We start from the raw sequence: 22,146 nt of genomic DNA on the forward strand, positions 1-22,146 counted from the left end.
ACATTATTTCTTAAAGCCATTTGGAAAAAAAATCTCAGTTTTTGGAAACAATGATTTCATAGCAGTTATTTGCTACTACTTTTACCTGAAGAAACGTATACTCTGTCTCAGCTAACTGTAGAGCAGGCAAACGAAATCAAGTATCTGCGCAAGTAGTGACGCGAGACGGCTCCACCAATGAACACGTAAGAGGAACTGAATTGCGTGGAGTTGGGGAAAGCGACTGCAGTTACCAGCCTTCCCAGCAGCGTTTACTGCTTCGCTCTGGCCACTCGATTTCCTTCGCTTCTCTGACGCTATGCGCGGCCTTCCTCCACAGTTAGCTGGGACAGGGTATAACTTTTCAGAGGTAGAGGAGATGATAGGCTCCTTCATCTCGTGACCATGGAGTCCTGCAACATTAACAAGTTGTTAATTATGTCTAATAAAACTAAAAATACACAACGAATATTACAATATTTATTATACTTTTGGACAGTTCTCGACAAACCATATAACTAAATATTTATTTAATAAAATTGATAAATGCTTTATTATATGAGGTAGTTAAGAAAGAACCAATTTCAAAATTATAATTTGCAAAGGATTACATTTTGAGTTTTTTGTGTACAGAGTATTTGTATACATTTAAGTATCACCTAGTTTTATTTTCAAGTTTCTTGTCGCAGTAAGTTGATCTTTCAAATTCAACCCTTATTTCCAGAGTTATAATTGTAACATTAAGGACGTTTTCGAAAAAAAATATGTTCTCTTGAAAAAACACTTGATTATTTCTAATGATTAACTTTTGGTTCATAATTCATTCTAGAACATTCAAGTGAATCTTTGCTATTGTCAAGATATCTCTGATGGTTTCTTGGAACCGTAAGTCTAGTTTCTATCGCAGATACATAGACAACAGTATAAAAAGCTCTAGATGGAATTCTAAAATTTGACCTAGACCAAAGGTCCCGAGGAACACTTTTACTCCTTGTTTCACATTTACCGATTTCGATTGCTTATTAGGCCTATTGTTAATTTTTCAGTTAAATAAAGACGGTTTTGCCGACAGAGGAAAGATGTCTGATTTCATAATGAAGTGCCTGAACAATGACGAAGATTGGGATTCCACAGTTAAGGAATCTGTCGATAGCTGTTTCACAGAAGTAGAGAAAGGATGGGAAGGTGCAGGTAATGAATACATAATGTTGTACATTTAAGTGTAATGTAAATAATACGTAATAATAAATTAGTTCCCTACTGTTAACGGATATCAGAAGAGATTCTGTTTGAAATTGAAATTTTATGCCACACATCAAACATTAGGAATTGCCAAAAATATATCCGGATCCGGTGAGAACGAGGAACCTCTATCAGCAATCGAAAAAAGTATACATATTTGGAACCGAGATTTGGGTAGCATGTTCCTGAAAATCAGGTATTAAGACACTTTACTGAAATCGCGTACCCGATCCGGAAACGAAATTTTGGTACCATAATTTGAACCGAAATCCAGGTACCCAGATAACTTATTTTCCAGGGCCTGCATATTTCTGGTCATCTATAAATTCCACACACGAAGAGGTAATAACTAGATTTGCAAGTTTAAAATTTCCATAAGTTTTCTTTCGCAATATCCATATCCAATATCGTTTCCTGTGCCAATGTCATCGTGACAATGTCTCTGATATTGTTTGTATAGCGTATTTTCGCCTTTAGAATCTTATTCTGTAGTAAAAGTAAATGCCAGTGGCAACCACGAAGCTACTGAATAGGGCTGCATACATATTGGAGAGACACTTCCAATTTTTCAACGTAATTGAAAACGAGGCCTCAACGAACAAAACATTACCATGAAAATTTGTTCGCCTTATGTCTTCTACACGCTGTGAAAGTTGTCAGTTTTGTAGTGTGACAAGCCCCTATGTTATTTATGTTCAAGACAATAAGAAGTAGAAATGAAGTAAAGTTGCAGTAAAATAAATTCCGATTGACAGAATCTATTAAACGACATTCTATTTAATTTCTTAAGTGCTTTGAAAAATACATGGGTGAATCAAAAAGTAAGTTACACCCCCTGTAAAAAACAAACAAAACACATTAGAAAAAAAATATTGGACGAAAACGCATGAACATTTAACTTTTTTCAACATAGTCACCAAGGTGTTCCAGTATCGTGTGACCAGCTCTTAGATTCCTTGTGTGTAAAAATTCCGTCCAATTTCTTTGAACCACTTTGAGACAGCTTCCTGCATTTCCTCATCCGACGCGAAACGCTGACCCCCTAGGTCTTGTTTGAGAGGACCGAAAAGGTGGTAATCACATAGTGCCAAATCGATCTTTAATGGCTTTTCTCAGCTTCCTTAAAGTCTCACAGTATGTTGCGGCATTGATTGTTGTTCCTCGGGGCACACATTCACTGTAAACAACGCCTTCGGAATCGAAGAAGATCGTCAGCATGACCTTTCGAACCGTTTGGACAGGTTTTGGCTTTCTTGGTCGTGTCTAATCCTTGTGTCTCCATTCCATGGATGCCCTCTTTGTCTCGGGAGTGTATTGGTGCATCCAGGACTCATCTCCTGTGATGATTTGGTCAGAAACTGCGGACCATCCGTGAAATAATGCCGAAGAAATGACAGCGCAGCATCAAAACGTTGATTTTTGTGCCCGTCGGTTAACAAGCGCGGCACCCAGCGAGAGCACAGATTACGATACCAATCTGATCACGAATCAGCATAGACGCACTGCTATAGGATATGTTCAGTTCACTTGCAATCTCTCTCATTTTCACGCGGCGGTTAGCAACAATGATTGCATTCACACGCTCCGCGTTGTCGATAGTGTTCACAGTTGCAGGCCGCCCGACACGCGGTTCGTCGTTCACGTTCGATCTTCCCTCTTCGAACATCTGGCACCATTTTGCGATCATGGGGCGTGACATCGCATTCTCACACGTCGACAATTTGGCGATGGATTTTACTCCGATTATGCCTTTGTGCCCACAAAAATCGGAAGACGGAGCGCACCTCAATGTTGGACGCCACCTCTATACGACGCGTCATACTCACACTGTGACTACTCGCATACTAAACCAGCTGAAGTACGGCCGCTTCTGGTGTGTGAAGAAAATATTCCAGACAGTGTTGCCACCAAGCGTGATTATTTTATCTCTCTTAGTACAGGAACATGGGTCGGGTGTAACTTACTTTTTGATTTAACCTAGTAATATTGTCTGCTGAAAGTACTTCAACTCTTTTACAAGAAAATCTATAAGCTTTCTGCTGAGAAGTGGAGTCTCCTATTTACATTATATTCATTAATTCTAAGTCATTCTGTGACTGGAGAGTCGACATCAGTTAGTAGGAAAACCCTGATGTTTAGGAAGAAAAAGTTTTTAAATCTTTCTGCTCAAGGAAAAGTTGTACAGACTGGATCGAAAGGTATAACCACATTATATAGCTGGTTTCATACGCAGTCATTTAAATACCATTTGTTTCATAATATAAAGAGTATACACAATTCTATGAAAATTAACGTGAAGCATTAGTGATAGTGACACTGCAATCAAAGAAACCGTTCATTAATGATGTGTTTTCTATTTCTTTGTGTCAAGCAACTGTTTCTGACTCACAAAAAATTCAAAACAATTGTAACAATGTACACAATAATTTACAGCATGATATTGACATTTCGTAGACGTAGTATGATTATTCCTATACATTTCAATTTATAGAAATTGCATTACTTCTCCCAATAACAAAATGATGAGAGTAGACTTGTTATCATTTTCAAGATTTACGTTTTGTTGTTTCATGTTACCTCGATGTTGAATTAAGATATCATTTGGGTGTAGAATTTCAAATTTGATGGACTGTTCGACCATTAACTTCTCACATGATCTGAGTTCAAACCGGCGTGAGCCAGATTGGTTTATATCTTACTTTTGGCAAGTAGTGTCCGAGGTAGACTTCGAGACCTATGTTTAGAGAAGCACAAAAATATTTCTACCTTAAGATTAGTATAGTATTCCCCACAGTGTACACTCTAAAAATAATGTGTTACTATACAAAATATTTGTTTGGAAACCTTTTTGCCAAGACAATTTCTTATAATATATTCTTGTCTCTTCTTCAGTTTATTTAACAAGAAAGCGTTTTCCAATTGCATAAACATTATTCTTATCAATAAAGTTTAAAAAAAGTTTTAGGAAATATGCCTTTATATTTTAGACTGTGTGTAGGCGACATGTAGGTAAGCATGTTGTTATTATTATTAAGCAACCTTTGATTTACATAATGTAAAGAGTATGCAAAATTCCGATCTATGAATTTCATTTATTCTATTTTTTTCTATTTTATGTTGCACGAACTTTATTTATTCGTTAAGATATATCGATATCATGACTTTTCATAATACCCAGTAATCGCTTGGGAGGAAGGGACTTGCCCCTGTTAAATCCACGTTTTTATGCGTATTATTTTAGGCATATGTCACCAGTATATGCCAGTGACAATGTTTATGTTTTTCTTATTTTTGATTGTCATTTTTAATAACTTCTAGCAAATTGCATCAATGAAAATTAATGAAGATTGATTAAACTGATTAAGGTGAACTGAAGACTAAAATTGTAAACGCTGTAAGTGCCACAAGAATTCAAACACCGTTTTCCACGTTAAACTGTGAAATGTGCCATGCTTTATAATGTGGTAAACGTGAAAAGTGGCTGGTAGTCCTCTAAGTAGTTCAAAGGGCGTGTAAAGAGGTCACTAGTGTGAACGTCCTTACGGGCTGATTTGGTGAACGATGCGATTTCCCAACACTTTCGCATTTGGCACTTACAACTTTTACCACTTTTGGTCCTCCTCACGGTGTCAAACCTAGGATTCAAATCTGAAACCTTCAGAGCGAGTTCGGTAGACGTCACTAGCCAACGCACTCTTCCATCGAGGCGGTGAGTTGCATTGTTGTTGAACAGTATGGGTTCAACAATGGAGACGAAAATTCCTAGTAACAGTGCACATCTACTTATTAGGAAACAGGTCACAATTTTAACTGAACTTTTCACTTTATCGTAGATCGACCCGATTCACCTGAGGACAAGAAGATTGTATTACGTTTGATAATGTCATGTTTAGGAGATCGTCTGATAGAGGTACGTGTGTTTTACTTCATTATTTCTTAATTCATTTGAACAGGGTTAAGGAACAGTCAAGTTGCAGGGTAATTTGTACTATATTAAGTAGTGGATGCACAATTAGTCTTGGATGGACTTCCTTGTGGTACAGAAACAAGGAGGTAAAACTCATAAAATGAACCTAGCCTGAGTCCACTGTATTGGACACAAGTTTGAAACAATGGAAAAATTTCTCTCTCTATCTCTCCTCTCTCTTTCTCTCTCCCCGCTCTATCTCTTTCCTCCTCTCTCACACACACACTCATATCCATACACACATCGAAAATTGCATTTTTAGACTACTACAGTCCCTACCAAAAGTTTAAGACCACCTTGTCATGTGTTTTTCAGACAAACAGAAGAAGTACAAAGCGAATGCTTTTCATGAAATAAACACTTTAATACAAAATTGGTACATCAAGATGAAGAAAGTATAAGGGCATATTAATGCACTTATAACTAATAGATGCAACTAAAGGTACAATTTGTAAAGTCATATCTGAACTTTGAAAATATACTTGGAAACAAACATTTCTCCTGAAATTAGATGAATGAAGTGTGAAATTTTAATAGTCAATAGGTCCACCTTTAAGTTTCAAGCACATTTGCACACCTTTTCTCATGCTGCGGACCAATTTCTGGCATTCATAATCCTGTCCTCGCGTACAGAAGTTATCCTGAGGCGGCCGCAGCGTGGTTGATCAACCACTGTACATTGCTGCTTGAATTTGTTTATTGTGTTCGCCACGCAGGTTTTACTCACATTCAATGTGACTGCAATTTCTCTATGAGACCTATTGCATCTCTACATACCAATTATTTGCCATTTCACGGCCACGGGCACAGATTTTCCCCCCCATTATCACGTAGCTTACGATTCAAACAGCCTGTTTATTATCAAGCGTAACGAAAACAGGTTTGGACTTGCACAATGCTGCTACTCGAGTTATGTCTTTCTGCGCCATCTATTGACACACATTTCAACTAATGACTGATAAAATTTTTTCACTCCAGCGCAGTCGCTGAGGAAGATATTGTTATCTGAAGACCTCTCAGTTTTCGCTGTATTTTTTTTTATTTTGCGAATTTTAGAAAAAAAAATAAAACACGAGAATGTTTCTTTTTTCTTTTTCTTTTGCTCCAAAACCTTCGTTTATGTTTCACAATACTGGAAAAAATTCAGTACTGTCATAACGAAGTCGGTTACGTGTATACAGATTCATCTGTACTTCAAACTGCTGGATTTTTCAGTTAAGAAATTTGATTTTCCACTTTCTTATCTCAAGAACTACAAGACGTATATCAATATTTTTTCGACAATGTATGCCTCACACACTATATTACTTCCATACAATTTCACTCCATATTTGTACCAAAAACTTTCGGTCAGGATTCATTTGCATTCAAAGTTGGTGGTTTTAAACTTTTGGTAGGGACTGTACTTTTTCGCAAATCCACAGAGTGAGTGATTTGGTTTATTTTACTTCGCATTTCTACCACTTTTGGCTAATCGCGACGATGAAGGTGAGTTATGATATGATAAATTGATGCCGGGATTGGAACCCGGGACTACATTTTCAACGAATTTACGTCCAAACCGTTAACATTTTTCAAGTTACTCGTAGATCGACGATGCATTTTTCCATGAGCTTTATCAGGGAAATTCATTCCGACCGAGATGGCCTTACAACGTGTCCGATATTGAAAAAGCGATCCTTACCTCAATGACATCACAAAGACGAATGCATCGAATTAGTATATGGTTTTCTGTCTCTTTCATCCAAGAAACGCCAGATCTCACCATGACATCCCACCAATCTACTAGAATAGGTCATTTTAATGGAAATTGAAATCGAAAGCCACTCCATTTCTTCTCAGGTTCATCAAATAGACGTACTCCAAACGACACCAACAATTCTGAAATATTCTCAACTTTGCCTCTTTCAACATGTCATCTCAAATGGAATTTAAACGTACAGTCACTTTCATGAAGTACCGAGTGACTACACGCCATGAATTGGCATATGTCAAAGCCCTATGCTATTTGCAACCTGTCACTCCGCTCCCAAAAACAAGATTAAGAAATAATTGATCTTGCTCTTTTTCAGCCATTCGCTGCAAAACATCAAACTTCTGCTTTTTCAGCAAAGTTCTTCTGTTCTCTTTATATGTAGGTCCTAAGAATAGTATTTTCTCTCGCAGAAAGAGGAAAACATGTTCACCCAAAACTGGCCGGCAAAATACAATATTTCTTTATATAATGCAATACATGTTTTACAATTTCGATTTCGCTGTCAGTTATTTCTCCCCTCTACCCTCAATATACTTCCCTTCGTGTTCATGGCAAACATCATGCGCTCGCGGGGTTTTTGCCCCTGCCATGCTAGGAGCAAGGTGAGGAAATTTTACATTTCATAGGATGTGTCCGAAAGATGTTTGAAGTTTGGTCTTGTCAGAAGTGACGTCACCTAGTGCAGTTCGAAAGCGCCAATTAAACGAGAATTTGAGTCCGCAGCAAGCAGTGAGCGTCAATGCACACTTGCTCCCTTTTTGTTAATTTTTTTGAAATCATGGAACTCGAAAGTCAGCCAGGTGTTAGTTGTAGTCCTTTTATTGTGTGGAATTGTGAGGGTAGGAACCTTTTAAAATGCTATGTGATTTCCAAAGCAAAGGATAAGTGTTTATAACGCGGGAAAAACGGTGTGTTCTTAGTTTTATCCACTGATCATATGAGGCGTTACAGTTGAAGTGTAATTCGAAAGATCATTTCCAAGTCCAAGCCTTCAAGACTGAACTGCGGGACCATTCTAGAAGTATGCTCGTTTCAAGTACGGTCTTGCACTTTTCGTACACGGACTTAGAAAAAAAAAACACCTTAATTTGTAATAATGCATGGGCTACCCTCGATTGCGTCAAATGGCATGACGGAAGAGGGATGCAAAACATGCCTTGGGATAGTTCAATATAAAGTTTTGGCACGAACAGCTTCACGCATGGAAGCAAATGGGAGGTGATGTGACGTGGGAACATTTGATGTTTTGAGGGAGATGCAATTCAATGGATAGCTCTAAAAAATTAATTGTGCAAGTGCGACTGTGTGAATAGGAAGAAGCCGCCACTAACACATATGCTCACAAACATTCCTCATGGAATATCTTTGCTGAGTTTGCTTGTTTCCTTGTCTGCTGTATTAAATTTTCATCTCTTGTGATTTGTTGTATTTTGCAACACATGTATAACACATTTGCTCACAGCCAGAAAATTGAACTGTTCTTTATAGAAGAGTTTTGAAATAAATTAAAGTTGGTAGTTCTCGTATGTACATGAACTTCCGAAAAAAAAGTCACTAGCCCCGTCTTTTTGCAAAGTAATTTAATGATGATAATGACGAAAATAGAAGATCGAAAAGTAGTCTACATATTCCAGACCCATGAACTTTACCACTAAATTTCTTCTCATTACTTTTTCAGCCAACAGGAACAAATAGTTCTGGTATTGTTTAGTCTTTCATTGATGACATTTGCAAGCATGAAGCTGCCCGACCCTGTGGCCGAGTGGTTAGCACATCGCGCTGCGACGCCAAGGGTCCCGGGCTCGAATCCCGGTCGGGCTTGGTTGTTTGTGAATGTCCATTCATCAATTTCATCATTTCATCACTCATCCCCATCTTCGCAAATTAGCCAAGAGGCACAAAACGCGAAGTAAAATAAACTAAATCAATCAATCAATCAATCAAGCATGAAGCTATACGAGGGTCACTATTTATATTTTGAGCCTTGGCAACACTGATTGAAGTTAGGCGCGATTTGACGTTTGCACGGAATCGTCTGGCATTATTGACCATAACGTACTTCAAATGTTTTGTCAATAGCTTCATTTGTGTTGTTTATGTTGCCTTGGAGATTGCGCGACAACATTAAAATGGAATTAACTCGTGAACATTTTCGTGCAATGATTTTTTACGATTTTCGACGTGGATTATCAAGACAAGAGTGCATCGATCAACTTACTTCCACATTTGGCGATGAAGCCCCATCCTTTGCCACTGTGAAACGCTGGTATAACGAGTTTAATCGTGGCCGCCATTCGCTCACCGACGAGATTCGCGAAGGTCGTCCAAAATCGGTTGTTGTTCAAGAAAACATTGATGCTGTGCAAAACCTAATACTGCAAGATCGTCATGTGACATACTGTGAGATTGAGGCAACCATAGGCATTAGTTCCACCAGCATATATAAAATATTACATGATCATTTAGCTGTGAGAAAGGTATGTTCTCGTTGGATCCCACACAATTTGACAGTAACTCAAAAAGACGCTCGCGTCAATTGGTGCAAACAAATGCTCAATAAATACAATCGTGGTGCTTCGAAACACGTATATAAGATTGTAACAGGTGACGAATCATGGATATATGCATATGAGCCGGAATGTAAACAGCAGTCGACTGTATGGGTGTTTCAAGATGAACCCAATCCAACAAAAATTGTTCGCGCTCGAAGCACATCGAAACAAATGGTCGCCTGTTTTTTCGGGAAAACTGGTCATGTGGCAAATGTGCCTTTAGAGGAACGTAGAACGGTCAACTCTGAATGGTACACAACAATTTGTTTGCCAAAGGTCTTCGGTCAAATACGGAAAACAAGCAAACGCCGTCGGATCATTCTTCATCAAGACAATGCCAGCTGTCACACATCTCGTCTAACAACCGACTTTATGAACAGTCAAAAAATAGAATTGATGGGTCATCCGCCGTACAGTCCTGATTTGGCACCCAATGACTTCTTCTTATTCCCGAATGTCAAGAATAAATTGCGTGGACAACGATTTTCGTCGGCGGAAGACGCCGTTGATGCGTTCAAAAACCATATTATGGAGGTGTCTCAAGAAGATTGGAAAAACTGCTTTGACAAATGGTTCGAACGAATTCAAAAGTGTATTGACCATAAAGGAGAATACTTCGAAAAACAATAAAGCAGTTTCAATGCCAAATTCCTGTTTTTCATTGTTAGGCTCAAAATATAAATAGTGACCCTCGTACATGTGCCCAATAAAAAAAAAAAATCCAGACTGGGCATGGATGTTCTTTGTGAGTGTCCCTTCATCAATTTCATCACGTCATCACTTATCGCCATCTTCGCGATTAGCCAGAAGTTGCAGAAAAGTGAATAAAATAAACGAAATCAATCAATCAGTCAAGCCACTGTTCAAATGTCACACCAGTAACCATGTAGGAAATAGGTGACAATATGAATGAGGTTTGTCGCAATATGACTGTTTATATTAATTCCTGTAGGAACACTAAACTTTTGTGTGGCAAGTTCACAATTATATCTCTGCAGTTCCTTCAACAGAAGAAGAGAATGATGCTGGCCCTCCGAAGATTGAATCTTCTTTACAATTCTACTGATCTTAGAGACATCTTAGAGAAATCAATTGTTATAATTTCTGAATTTGTAACATGAGCTTCCGACAGCTTGTAGATATCTCCAGAATTTTCATAACCTTTAAGTAGAGAGAACGTCTTTACTTCAATTCCTTAATTTGAGAATTAAAATAGCTTTCGAAATTATAAAAAATTACTAAAACTCACGTAGTCATTAAAGGAGAGTTCTTCACATCAGTTTCTGAAGAATGTACTGACATTAGACCCAGAAAAATTGGAATATTCTCCAGAACTCATCTGCTCTTTAATCGGAGAGTTCTTCAAACTTACTGATAATGACAGGACTAACTTCCGAAAGCTTGGAACTTTCTCAACAAAACACGTGATATTCCATGCTCTTCACTTCAGTTCCTCACTGTGAAAGTGGAAGGAGCTCTCGAAAGTTTGGAAAAGTCTCCAGAACTCACCTGGACGTTAAACCGAAAGAATATATTTACTAAAATCCCTGAAGAGTGATTTTAGCTACATAAAGATTGTACATTTATGCAGACCTCGTCTGGTTAATCCCAGAGAAACTCTTGACTTCAGATCTCACATGAGAGAGATATTAAGTCCAGAAAGCTTGGAACTTTCTCTAGAAATAACCTTATATTCCATTCGAGAGAAGCTCTTAACTTCAGTTCCTGAAAGTGTGAAAGTGGAAAGAGCTCTCGATAGTTTGAAAAATTCTCCAGAACTCACCTGGACTTTAAACCGATAGAATATCTTTACTAAAGTCCCTTAAGAGTGATTTTAGCAACCTAAAGATTGTACAATTATGCAGAGCTCATGTGGTTAATTCCAGAAAAGCTTTTGACTTCAGATCTTATATGAGAGAGATATTAAGGCCAGAAAGCTTGGAATTTACTCCAGAAATCACCTGATATTCCATTCGAGAGAAGCTCTTCACTTCAGTTACTGACTGTGAAAGTGGAAAGAGCTCTCGATAGTATGGGAAATTCTCCAGAACTCACCTGGACGTTAAACCGATGGAATATCTTTACTAAAATCCCTGAAGATGAGAGCGTTTTTAGCTACGTAAAGAGCAGACTTTTATGCAAAACTCGTGTGGTTAATTCGAGAGAAGCTTTTAACTTCATTTCTTATATGAGAGTGACATTACGTCGAGAAAGCTTGGAACTTTCTCCAGAAATCAGCTGATATATCATACGAGAGAAGCTCTTCACTTCTGAATGTAAGTGTGACAAGAGCCACGAAATTCTTGGAAATTACTTCAGAACTCATCTCGATAGAATATCCTTACTCCAGTTCCAGAAAATGAGATTTTAATCAGATCTCAAAATATGGAAATCTTCTTCATAACTCCCCTGGTTGTTAACCCGAGAGAAGCTATGGACCTTATTGTTGTGACGTCACTGGGCACGATTGAGTCCAAACAAAGATAACACATGGTTTTGGTCTATTATTTAGCATTGGATTTTTCATCACAGGAGGTAGCTTTAAAGATTATGACAGCAGGTATAAAACAAAACTGTAATGTGTATAGTACATCAATGTAAAATGCGATTTCGGAGAATACATCTACAGGGTGATTCAGAATTCCTATTACACACTTCTAGGGGTTGTAGAGGGGACTTAGTAGATCAAGTTTGGATAAGGAACCCATGTCCGGAAACGTATCGTTTTGAGACAAGTTCCCATAATTTCACATCTCCCGCTTCACGGTAGGCAACCCACATTGACGGAGGGCGACGTCTTCCGTCACCTGATGTCATGTGTGTTGCTTCCAACGTCCTCTGTTTACAATCCGGTGTGCTTCGACCATCACGTCAGTTGCTATTCAGTCGTGGCTGCAGACAGTTCGTTATTTACAACCCGGTGTGCTTCGACCATCACGTCAGTTGCTATTCAGTCGTGGCTGCAGAGAGTTCGTTGTTTACAATCCGGTGTGCTTCGACCTTCACGGCAGTTGCTATTCAGTCGTGGCTGCAGACAGTTCGTTGTTTACAATCCGGTGTGCTTCGACCTTCACGTCAGTTGCTATTCAGTCGTGGCTGCAGACAGTTCGTTGTTTACAATCCGGTGTGCTTCGACCATCACGTCAGTTGCTATTCAGTAGTGACTGCAGACAGTTCGTTGTTTACAATCCGGTGTGCTTCGACCATCACGTCAGTTACTATTCAGTTGTGGCTGCAGACAGTTCGTTGTTTACAATCCGGTGTGCTTCAACCTTCACGTCAGTTGCTATTCAGTCGTGGCTGCAGACAGTTCGCTGTTTACTATCCGGTGTGCTTCAACCTTCACGTCAGTTGCTATTCAGTCGTGGCTGCAGACAGTTCGCTGTTTACTATCCGGTGTGCTTCGACCATCACGTCAGTTGCTATTCAGTAGTGGCTGCAGACAGTTCGTTGTTTACAATCAGGTGTGCTTCGACCATCACGTCAGTTGCTATTCAGTCGTGGCTGCAGACAGTTCGCTGTTTAGTATCGGGTGTGCTTCAACCTTCACGTCAGTTGCTATTCAGTCGGTGCGGAAGACAGTACAGTATGGTTGAATACACGTTTGCCGAGAACACCGACATGTTGTGAATTAAAAGGTGAGATCGCCTAAGGAAAATATTTGAAAATAAGATCCTTAGGAAAATATTTGGACCTAAAAGGGATGAGGAGACAGGTGAGTGGAGAAGGTTACATAATTTGGAACTACATAATTTGTATTCATGTCCAGATATTATTAGAATAATTAAATCAAGATGACTTAGGTGGGCAGGCCATGTGGCACGAATGGGAGAGGAAAGAGGAGTTCACAGGATTCTTGTTGGGAAACCTGATGGTAAGACACCTGTAGGAAGGCCGAGACGAAGATGGAGGGACAACGTTGAGATGGACCTAAAGGAAATCGGTAGGGATGGAAAAGAGTATATAGATCTTGCTCAAGATAGGGAGATATAGAAGGCCTGTGTTGCTGCAGCCATGAACCTTCGGGTTTAAGAAGGCTAGAGAGTTAGTTAGTTAAATCGCCTAAGGATATAATCCTGTAGAAGAAAAAGCTAGATTATCTAAGGAACTTACCTTTAAGGAGCTTTATGGTAAATACCTCAATGAAGCTGGACGTTATAGTAGAGCTGCGCAACGTCTGTAGGCAGAGCGTTTTCCTCATCGTGTCACTCCATCACATACCATTTTTGCCCGATTAGAGCAACGGCTGCGAGAAACAGGTAACTTTAAAGTTAAGAGGGCCGACTGTGGTGCTCCACGGACATGCCGCACTCTCGACGTTGAAGAGGAGGTCCTTCATCTAACTGACGAGTACTCGCACCATTGCACGTCACATGAAAGTGTGCAAGAGCAGCGTTTGGGATGACGAAAATCCTCGTGTAATACATTCTCATGGATTTCAGCAACGGTTTAGCATCAATGTATGGGCTGGTATCATCGATGGTCGTCTGATTGGGCCGTACCTTCTTCCGGGCCGCCTAACGGGTCCGAGGTACTTGATCTTACTGCAAGAAGTATTGGTGCAGTTCTTGGACGATGTGCCGCTGCACATTTACCAGCACATATGGTTCCAACATGATAGGGCACCAGCACACTTTTCCCATGACGTCCGTCAACATCTCAATCAAGCATACGGGGACAGGTTGCGGTGGACCAACTCCTTGGACACCACGATCGCCGGATCTAACTCCTCTTAACTTTTTCGTACGTGGCCACATGAAGAGTCTTGTTTATGAGGCTCCTGTAGCGTCGGAGGAAGACTGGTTGCACGAGTTCTGGCTGCAGCAGACACGATTCAGCACACACCAGGTATTTTTGAGCGTGTGTATACAAAGATCCTTCGTATGTAACACTGTTTGCAATTACCTTCAGGGTCGCCACATTGAGCAGCTCTTGTAGTGACGCAGGTAAAGCGGGAGATGTGAAATTATGTCATCTTGTCATCTGTGTAGTACAAAAACGGTACGTTTTCGGACATGGGTTCCTTATCAAAACTTGATCTACTAACTCCCCTCTACAACTCCTAGAAGTGTGTAATAGGAATTCTGACTCACCCTGTATATATTACACATACCTTACAGAGGTTAAGGTAAAGAATAACTGGAGTAAGAAATCGAATAAAGCGAATGCTCCTACCCGGTTCCGACCCGAAACCGCAGCCAGTGACTGCAACGAGGCTTCTGACTCCCATCATCCGCATCGGCAGGGTCACTCTCATTGGCTACGATGTTGACCTCGGTTGAGCTTTGACTGTGTTCGGAAGCAGAATGGCCGAATTTTCTCTAAATTTGCGTGACTTCCTCATTCCAGTTATTCTTTACCTTTTGCTCTGTAAGGTATGCGACGTATATCGACGTATTCTCCGAAATCTCATATTTACATGCATGCACGAGGAACATCACAATTGTGTTTCATAACTGCTGTCACAATCCTTAAAGCTACACCCTTGTCATGAAAAATCAATGCTAGAGAATAGAGCAAAACCACGTGCTATATTTCCTTGGACTCAATCGTGCTCAATTGTGTGCTGTTTACGTCACCACTAATATGGTCCATTTAATTCAGTTGACTGACATTAGCTCCCGAAAACGTAGAAAATTCAACAGACCTCGCCAGGACTTCAGTTCCTGAAAAGGAGAGTGACATTAATAGCTCCTGGAAGCTTGGAATAGTCTCCTCCACTCAAGAGGTCGTTAATCTGAGAGAAGTTCTTCACTGCAGTTCCTGGAACAGGTGACATTTTATCTTGAAATCTTGGAATCTTCTCCAGAATTTCCCTAGAGAAATTCTTCCCTTCAGTTTCTGAAGATGACATGACATATCTGCAAAATCTATCTGGTCGTCATCTGGGGAGTAACTCCTCTCTTATTTTTCACAAAACTAGAATAGCCGTAGCTTTCCTCCAACTCTCATATGGCTCTCATTTTGAGAGAATCTCTTCACCTCAGTCCCTGAAGAGGAGAGTGACTTTAGGTCTCAAATTATTGGAATGTTCTCCAGAACTCATTAACCAGAAGAACTTCTTCAATCATATTCTTGAATATATTAATTTGGTTACTTTACGTTGCTTGCTACCACTTTTTGGCTAATCGCGACGATGAGAATAAGATATGATAATATGATGAAATTGATAAAGGGACACTCACAAAGAATTCCTATGCCAAGGCCTGGATTTGAACACTGGACCCCTGGCGTTTATAGGACTCTGTGCTAACCACTCCGCCACGGAGGCACACTCATATTCTTGAAGATGAGAACGACATTAGCTCCCGAAAAATAGAAAATTTACTCTATCACTCTCCTGATTAGATCTCGAAAACTTCCTATGTTATCCAGAATACACCTTGAGAGAACCTCTTCGTTTCCTGAAAATGAAAGTGACATGAACTGTTGAATTCTCGACATCTTCTATAAAAGTTATCTACTCCAGAACTTATATATGCGAGTAGAAAAAAAATTACAAAGCATGAAAAATAGCACATAACACACATGTACGGACATGCCGCCGGAAATTTTCAGTTTGGTTAGGTGGATTAGCTCGGCATCTATGGCAGTGAAAAAAATGTTAATTTCTACCGATAACCAATCGGATGAGGCGTCTTTAAGGGGGAACGTGGAAAATCGTTGTTTTTAGAAATTAAGACTGTGCATTGGCAACACTGCTGGTGTTTCAGTGCCACAAAAGGTGTGTTTCGAAACTCTATACATCATGCAATTACTGAAAATAAAAAAGAAACTTGGAAATTTTCATGAAAATAGTGTTACTTACATGCACCTGGCATCCATGCGATGAGATTGCATTTTCCCCTTCTTGGAAAGAAACAGAGGAAAGGCCAGTCGTGTTCCATTCCTGATGCATTATTATTAAAATGTTCTGTACCTATGAATTTTTATGTTAATTTTGAGAAGGATGTACATGCCATATCTCAAATTTATTATTGAAATGTAGTATTTTTAATGAATCAGCGTGGGCAGTATCATTACTACTGTTAAAAAGCATAAGCGAATGAATAGTTACATGTATTAAATTTAATCTACATGGACATTTTAAAATATGCATTGAATAATTATTATTTAATTGATGTTTTTCCTTTTCTACAGAATTGCCCGACACAGCTTAGAAGTGATAAAGGTACAGTATATGGTAATTTTCTGAATGCTATCGGGAGGTTATCAAAGAGAGAGAAAACTTATAACAATCTAATAACGCGCAGTTATTCTAGTATCTGTATACTATGTATATCAATCACTGGTATGGTTTTGCATTTCTGAAGAATTGTTCATACGTTTCACGATTAACGAAAAATATATTCAATTTTTTTTTTGGGGACTTCCATTATGTGACCGTATTTACAAATGCCTGTTTAGAGTAGATTTTCGGAGTTCAAGAAAATAAACAACAAAGCAATTTTAGGTCATTGACTACAATGACAAAATAAAGTTCTAAAATAGCTATATTGTACTCAAACTGCAACTATGGTAACTATCGTAAGAAATTTTTGTAGAAGCTACATGTTTTCAAATAATGGTTTTGTGTTTTTTCTGAACAAGAACTGGACTACTTGTTTCAAGGTAGAGGACCAAGAACTATTTTCCCTATCTTGGTAAAATTACAAATTTTGCTGATATTTTTAAATTTGCAACAAACTTCCATGATAAACACATTAATGTGTTTTAATTAAAATAAAGCATGTTATATACCTAGGTAAGAGGTGCAGGCAGCAAACTAGAACCTACTTACTAATGTTGTTCTTATACACATAGTGTCTAAACACCTCAGAGGGATTGGTATTTTTTAATTCATTTGAGCCTGCAAAACGTAAAAAAAAACACATTGGAATACATACTTGGAACTTTTAAAACATTGTAGAATATAAATTCACCTTATTCATGATATTCAATAGTAATTGTGGTAAAGATAATTCAGTACGACTAGATGTTTGATAAATACGATATTAATTTACACATTCATACTTTCATCTACTGTCTCGATCATTTCTATAAAGATTAGTTATTAATTTATTTACAGTTGAAAGCTGTAAACATCCATGAATAAAGACAATTCGAATGACAATATGATGGTGATGGAAGAATGAACACGGTAAGCAATATTTAGGAATACATGAGATGCAATTATGAAGTTATATATACTGCTGGACAAAAAAACCGGACACCTTAATATTTGACATCTGAATTGCAATTACTTATGAATTACGCTCTCAGTTAAGTATTGAAAAATTGAACATTCATTATTGAACATTTTCCATACGTTTTCCGTTTATTATTTATTTATTTATTTACTCGTATTTACTTATTTGGAACACCTAGTAGGCTCAAAATTAATTTCATGCAATTTTGTTTTAATTTATTGATTTTCAATTCCTGTTGATGTTATTTTGTTTAATGTCTAGAGAGCCATGAATTTTGGTTCATAGTAACCATAGTAACAGATATTATTGACATTTTCATTGCTGGTGTTTTTCTTGCAAGTGTATTGTAAGTTTGCTAGCTTGCAGTAAAAGCAGTAGCTCTTTGTGATGATGGTCGTAGTATGCGCTATATTGCTAGGGTGCCAAATACACGAAGTACTATCCATGAAGCTCTCAGACGGTATGATGCAACTGGTTCCTATGGTAGAAGACCAGGTTCTGGTCGGAAACGATGCACAACAGCACGCGAAGATCGGTTAATACGTATCATAGTTTTAAGAGACCGTCGTACGACTTCAAATATTGTGGCACAGCGTTTGAGAAATGTTCACAGAGCTGTGGTTTCTTCACGAACAGTTCGTAGAGGACTGAATGAAAGTGGTTTATCATCTCGGAGGCCGGATACAGGTTCCAGGTTGTTAGCACGTCACCGGAAGCGAAGACTCTACACAACCCTTACATTGGAATGTGGATCTGTGGGAAAAGGTTTTATTCTCCGATGAGTCAAAATTCAACCTACGTTCATCAGACGGGCGTGAACATTTGTATAGAAGACCTAATGAGCGTTATTCACAATGTTGTCTCTTTGAAATAACACCCTTTGGAGGCGGTGGCGTCATGGCCAGGGGAGGTATCTCTTTACAAGGACGTACAGAGTTGGCTCTTGTAGAGAATGAGGCAATGACAGCTCGCAGGTATATTACAGAATGTTTGGCAGATCATGTAGTACCATATGCACCATTCATAGGCCGGGACTTTGTTTTTATGCATGACAATACGCATCCTCACATTGCGAATATTATCACGGAGTACTTGGACGAAGTTGGGATTACGCGATTAGAATGGCCACCACAAAGTCCGGACCTAAATCTGATAGAGCACGTCTGGGATCAACTGAAACGACATATCAGAAACCGCGCAATTCTTCCAGAAACAATTGAAGAGGTAAGACGTGCTATTCAAGAAGAATGGAAGCAATTGGACCAAGAAGTGATTGCCAACCTTTTTCGAAGTATGCCACGGCGGTTACAAGCTGTAATTGATGCCCGGGGAGGTAACACCCGCTTCTACCCACCAGTACCAGTTAACAATATTAAAAAAATATTGCTAAGATTTCCTTTTCTTGGTAGTTTTCTGTAACTTTCGTTTTGTTCTAATATAACTTATTAACAATAAAATAAATCAGAATTTATGCGTTATCACAAAAAATGCAAGTGTCTGGTTTTTTTGTCCAGCAGTGTATAAGGTAACATGATGAAAGAAACGTGGAATAGATTACGCTGAACGGACCAAACTACTTTTGTGTTAAGTGTAATAAGAGCAAGAATTAGTAAAATGAAAACTGAACACACATTTAAACTAGTTACCTTGTTTTACATCACTTTTCTGCCTTTTGGTTAAACCGTGTATACGTACAAAGAGAGAGAGAGTAGTGAGTAGTTAGGTATACAGCAATTACTTCCTGATGTATATTCACCTGTTTGTACGACATTAACATAAGAAAGATAATTTTTTTAATTTTCCAAATGGAAGCTTAATTTTCCACTACATTTCTTCATTTTATTACAGGGTGGTGTAAAATGCAGCTCACCCAAAAGAATCAAAACCACTATGAACCTATTACACTGCATTGTGGTACCAATTACGTTTTGAAAATCTTTATAGCCTAAGTAAAATCTATTTTAAATGAGTGCAAAATGATCGAATGAAATCTAGATCTCATCTGTCCCTGAATTACGTTTCAAAAATCAATTAAAAGCTATCTTATTCGCCATAAAATTTTTAAAAATCAAATTTATTTTGTGAATTTTTCACATTGGCAGTATAATGTTGTTGAAATTTTACTTTGAGAATGAGAACTATGTGGCCTGTTCTAAAATAAATTGTTCCCATGTTTATTTTACATGAATTGAGTTTTTGCTTTAAGTCCACTTTTATCAGAACTGGGCCTACCGTTTCAAATGGGAATATATTAGATTGATTCGGTTTATCTGCCACTTTTGACTAATCGCAAATATGTGGATGAATGATGATATGATTAAATTGATGAAGATACACTCACAAAGCACACCCATGCGGGGGTTCGAGCCCGGGATCCTTTGTAACGTAGCGCGCTGTGCTAACTACTCCGCCACGAAGGTTGTCTAGAGAATATGTAAACACACAAGGAGGTTGAACTTTGTAGCCCCACAGACTGCCACCAGAATTAACTATTGTAGTTACAGTTTGAACTCAATATTCTTGAAAGGTTTTAGATATTTAGGGTACAATATTTGATTTAATTTTGTTGCAAGGTGTATATATTTTAATTTAATGTCTGCTTCAGTGCTATTATTATTACTGTAGATCATATTATTATTGTTATTATTACTATTACTATATTATTATTATTACTATACTTAGCCATGGTGTTGTATTTGGTTGCTAGATTGTTCATGGAATCAAATAAAACTTATATCAGGTGAACAAAAATATTAATGGACAGAATGACACTACTTCTAAGTCTCTGCAAGGAAGATTGTTTAGTATTGCCTTTTTTACTTTTGCATCAATTTTGACTTCTCAGGGTTGTGATGAAATTCAGATTGTAAAGAGCGTACTTGATTTTCGGACTTTACGTATAAATTCGGCTTTCATCAGGATTTGTGAAATTTACTAAACCCATGTCATGATAAAATATTGAAAAGACAAGAAACTTTCTACGTTCGTCTTATATGATACTTAGGTCACATGAATGTAAACACAAGTAATTTCAATCAAGTTTTTCTGCGAAATACCCTAAAGTGATAAATTTTCTGAAGTTTTGTACTAATGTTTAAATCTGCTTTTGTATTTGCTATTGACATTTTTCATGCTTTCTCGTTTGAAATTGAGAATGGAATATTGCTCTAGTCTTCGAATAGTAGTAGGAAAACAGGTATGAAATTAATGAATTCTATCGTTCAATGGGCTGGCGTTCATATTTGAACTTTAGAATGGTACCGGTATAATTTTATAAAGTGACAACTTATTCCTTTGAAATTCGTAAAAAGTATGAACTAAAAATGACAGTATTCTTCTTACCTTTATAAAACATAGTAGTCCATGTAGTTATGTTCAGTGTTGCCAAACAGACTTTAAAAGGTAGGTATGTATGAAAGTTCTTGGTGACTTGATAAAAATTATTGTCGAATAATTTGTTTGTTAAATATGCATAATTTTTAGTCCATGGAAACGATAATAATAAACTCAAAGAATTAAAAATGGTTAGAGGTAAACACAAAACAGAAATTGTTAAAGAATGACGAACCAAATTAGGAATGATTTTTAATTAAATAGGGTAAAACTAAGAACAAACAATATATAGCCTACTCATCACTCTGGTACTGATTTACGTCACTGCAAGTCTGCCTTGAAAACAATTAATAGGAAAACAGCAATGAGATGAATTGACAAAATCAGGATTACGTTGTGCTGACAATATAATTAGATTTTCTTAAGTTCTTTGCAACGGATCAAAAAAATTAAATCATACATTTGTAATCCATATTTTGATGTTTAATATTGATATATATATATATATATATATATATATATATATTATTTTTCTTGGTGCCCGTTTGATCACTGAAATGTTTGTTATTTATTTTACTCCGAATACAATTGATTAGTTTTTTTATCAATATATCAAAATTTAAATGATTTAAATAACACCCATTTCTATTTACTTTCAGGAAATAAGCAGCATTTCAGAAGATTCCTTGGACATTTCGCTTACAATGTATTCAAATGAAGAAAATAATAAAGATTGCAAAGTATAGAATAAAGAATACAGGAAATTATTTTATTGTCAGCCTGAGAGATCTATAATAGATCTGAACGAACGTTGGGGATGAGGTGAAAGTTTGGAACATAAAATTAAAGTATCTGAAATAGCTAAATATAAAAAAACTATGAATTGATTTTTTTTACATAATAATAAAAATAATAACCCCTGGCTCTACAGCCCTGGAAGGGTCTTGGCCTATCTCCTGACTGCCAGTCTCCCTCCCACAATCCTACCTAGAGGTGTGGAGATCTTCAACCGGTAGTGGGGTGACGTGAGGTTAGCACGTCGAACCCCCAGCCGTTATAGGAAATTTTCGAGACCGGCTTACGTTACTCACTCGTAGCTCCCCAATTTCCTCACGATGGTAGGTTGCC

The 22,146-nt window shown here is 37.9% G+C and overlaps 1 protein-coding gene across 1 annotated transcript in view; it reads left to right on the forward strand.

Annotated features, from left to right (window-relative positions):
- The window catches only part of LOC145995331 (uncharacterized), a 61,043-nt gene extending 39,279 nt beyond the window's left edge, over positions 1-21,764 (forward strand). Inside the window, exons 7-11 of the mRNA XM_083131939.1 lie at positions 1,026-1,170; positions 5,055-5,131; positions 16,637-16,667; positions 17,565-17,636; positions 21,678-21,764. Of these exons, the coding sequence (XP_082988065.1) occupies positions 1,026-1,170; positions 5,055-5,131; positions 16,637-16,667; positions 17,565-17,587 (276 nt within the window). The 3' untranslated portion in view covers positions 17,588-17,636; positions 21,678-21,764. The remainder of the gene's footprint in view (positions 1-1,025; positions 1,171-5,054; positions 5,132-16,636; positions 16,668-17,564; positions 17,637-21,677) is intronic.
- The last annotated feature ends 382 nt before the right edge of the window (positions 21,765-22,146 follow it).

Source organism: Lepisma saccharinum, chromosome 11 (genome assembly GCF_977018435.1).
Source record: "Lepisma saccharinum chromosome 11, izLepSacc3.1, whole genome shotgun sequence".
Lineage (NCBI taxonomy): Eukaryota > Metazoa > Arthropoda > Insecta > Zygentoma > Lepismatidae > Lepisma > Lepisma saccharinum.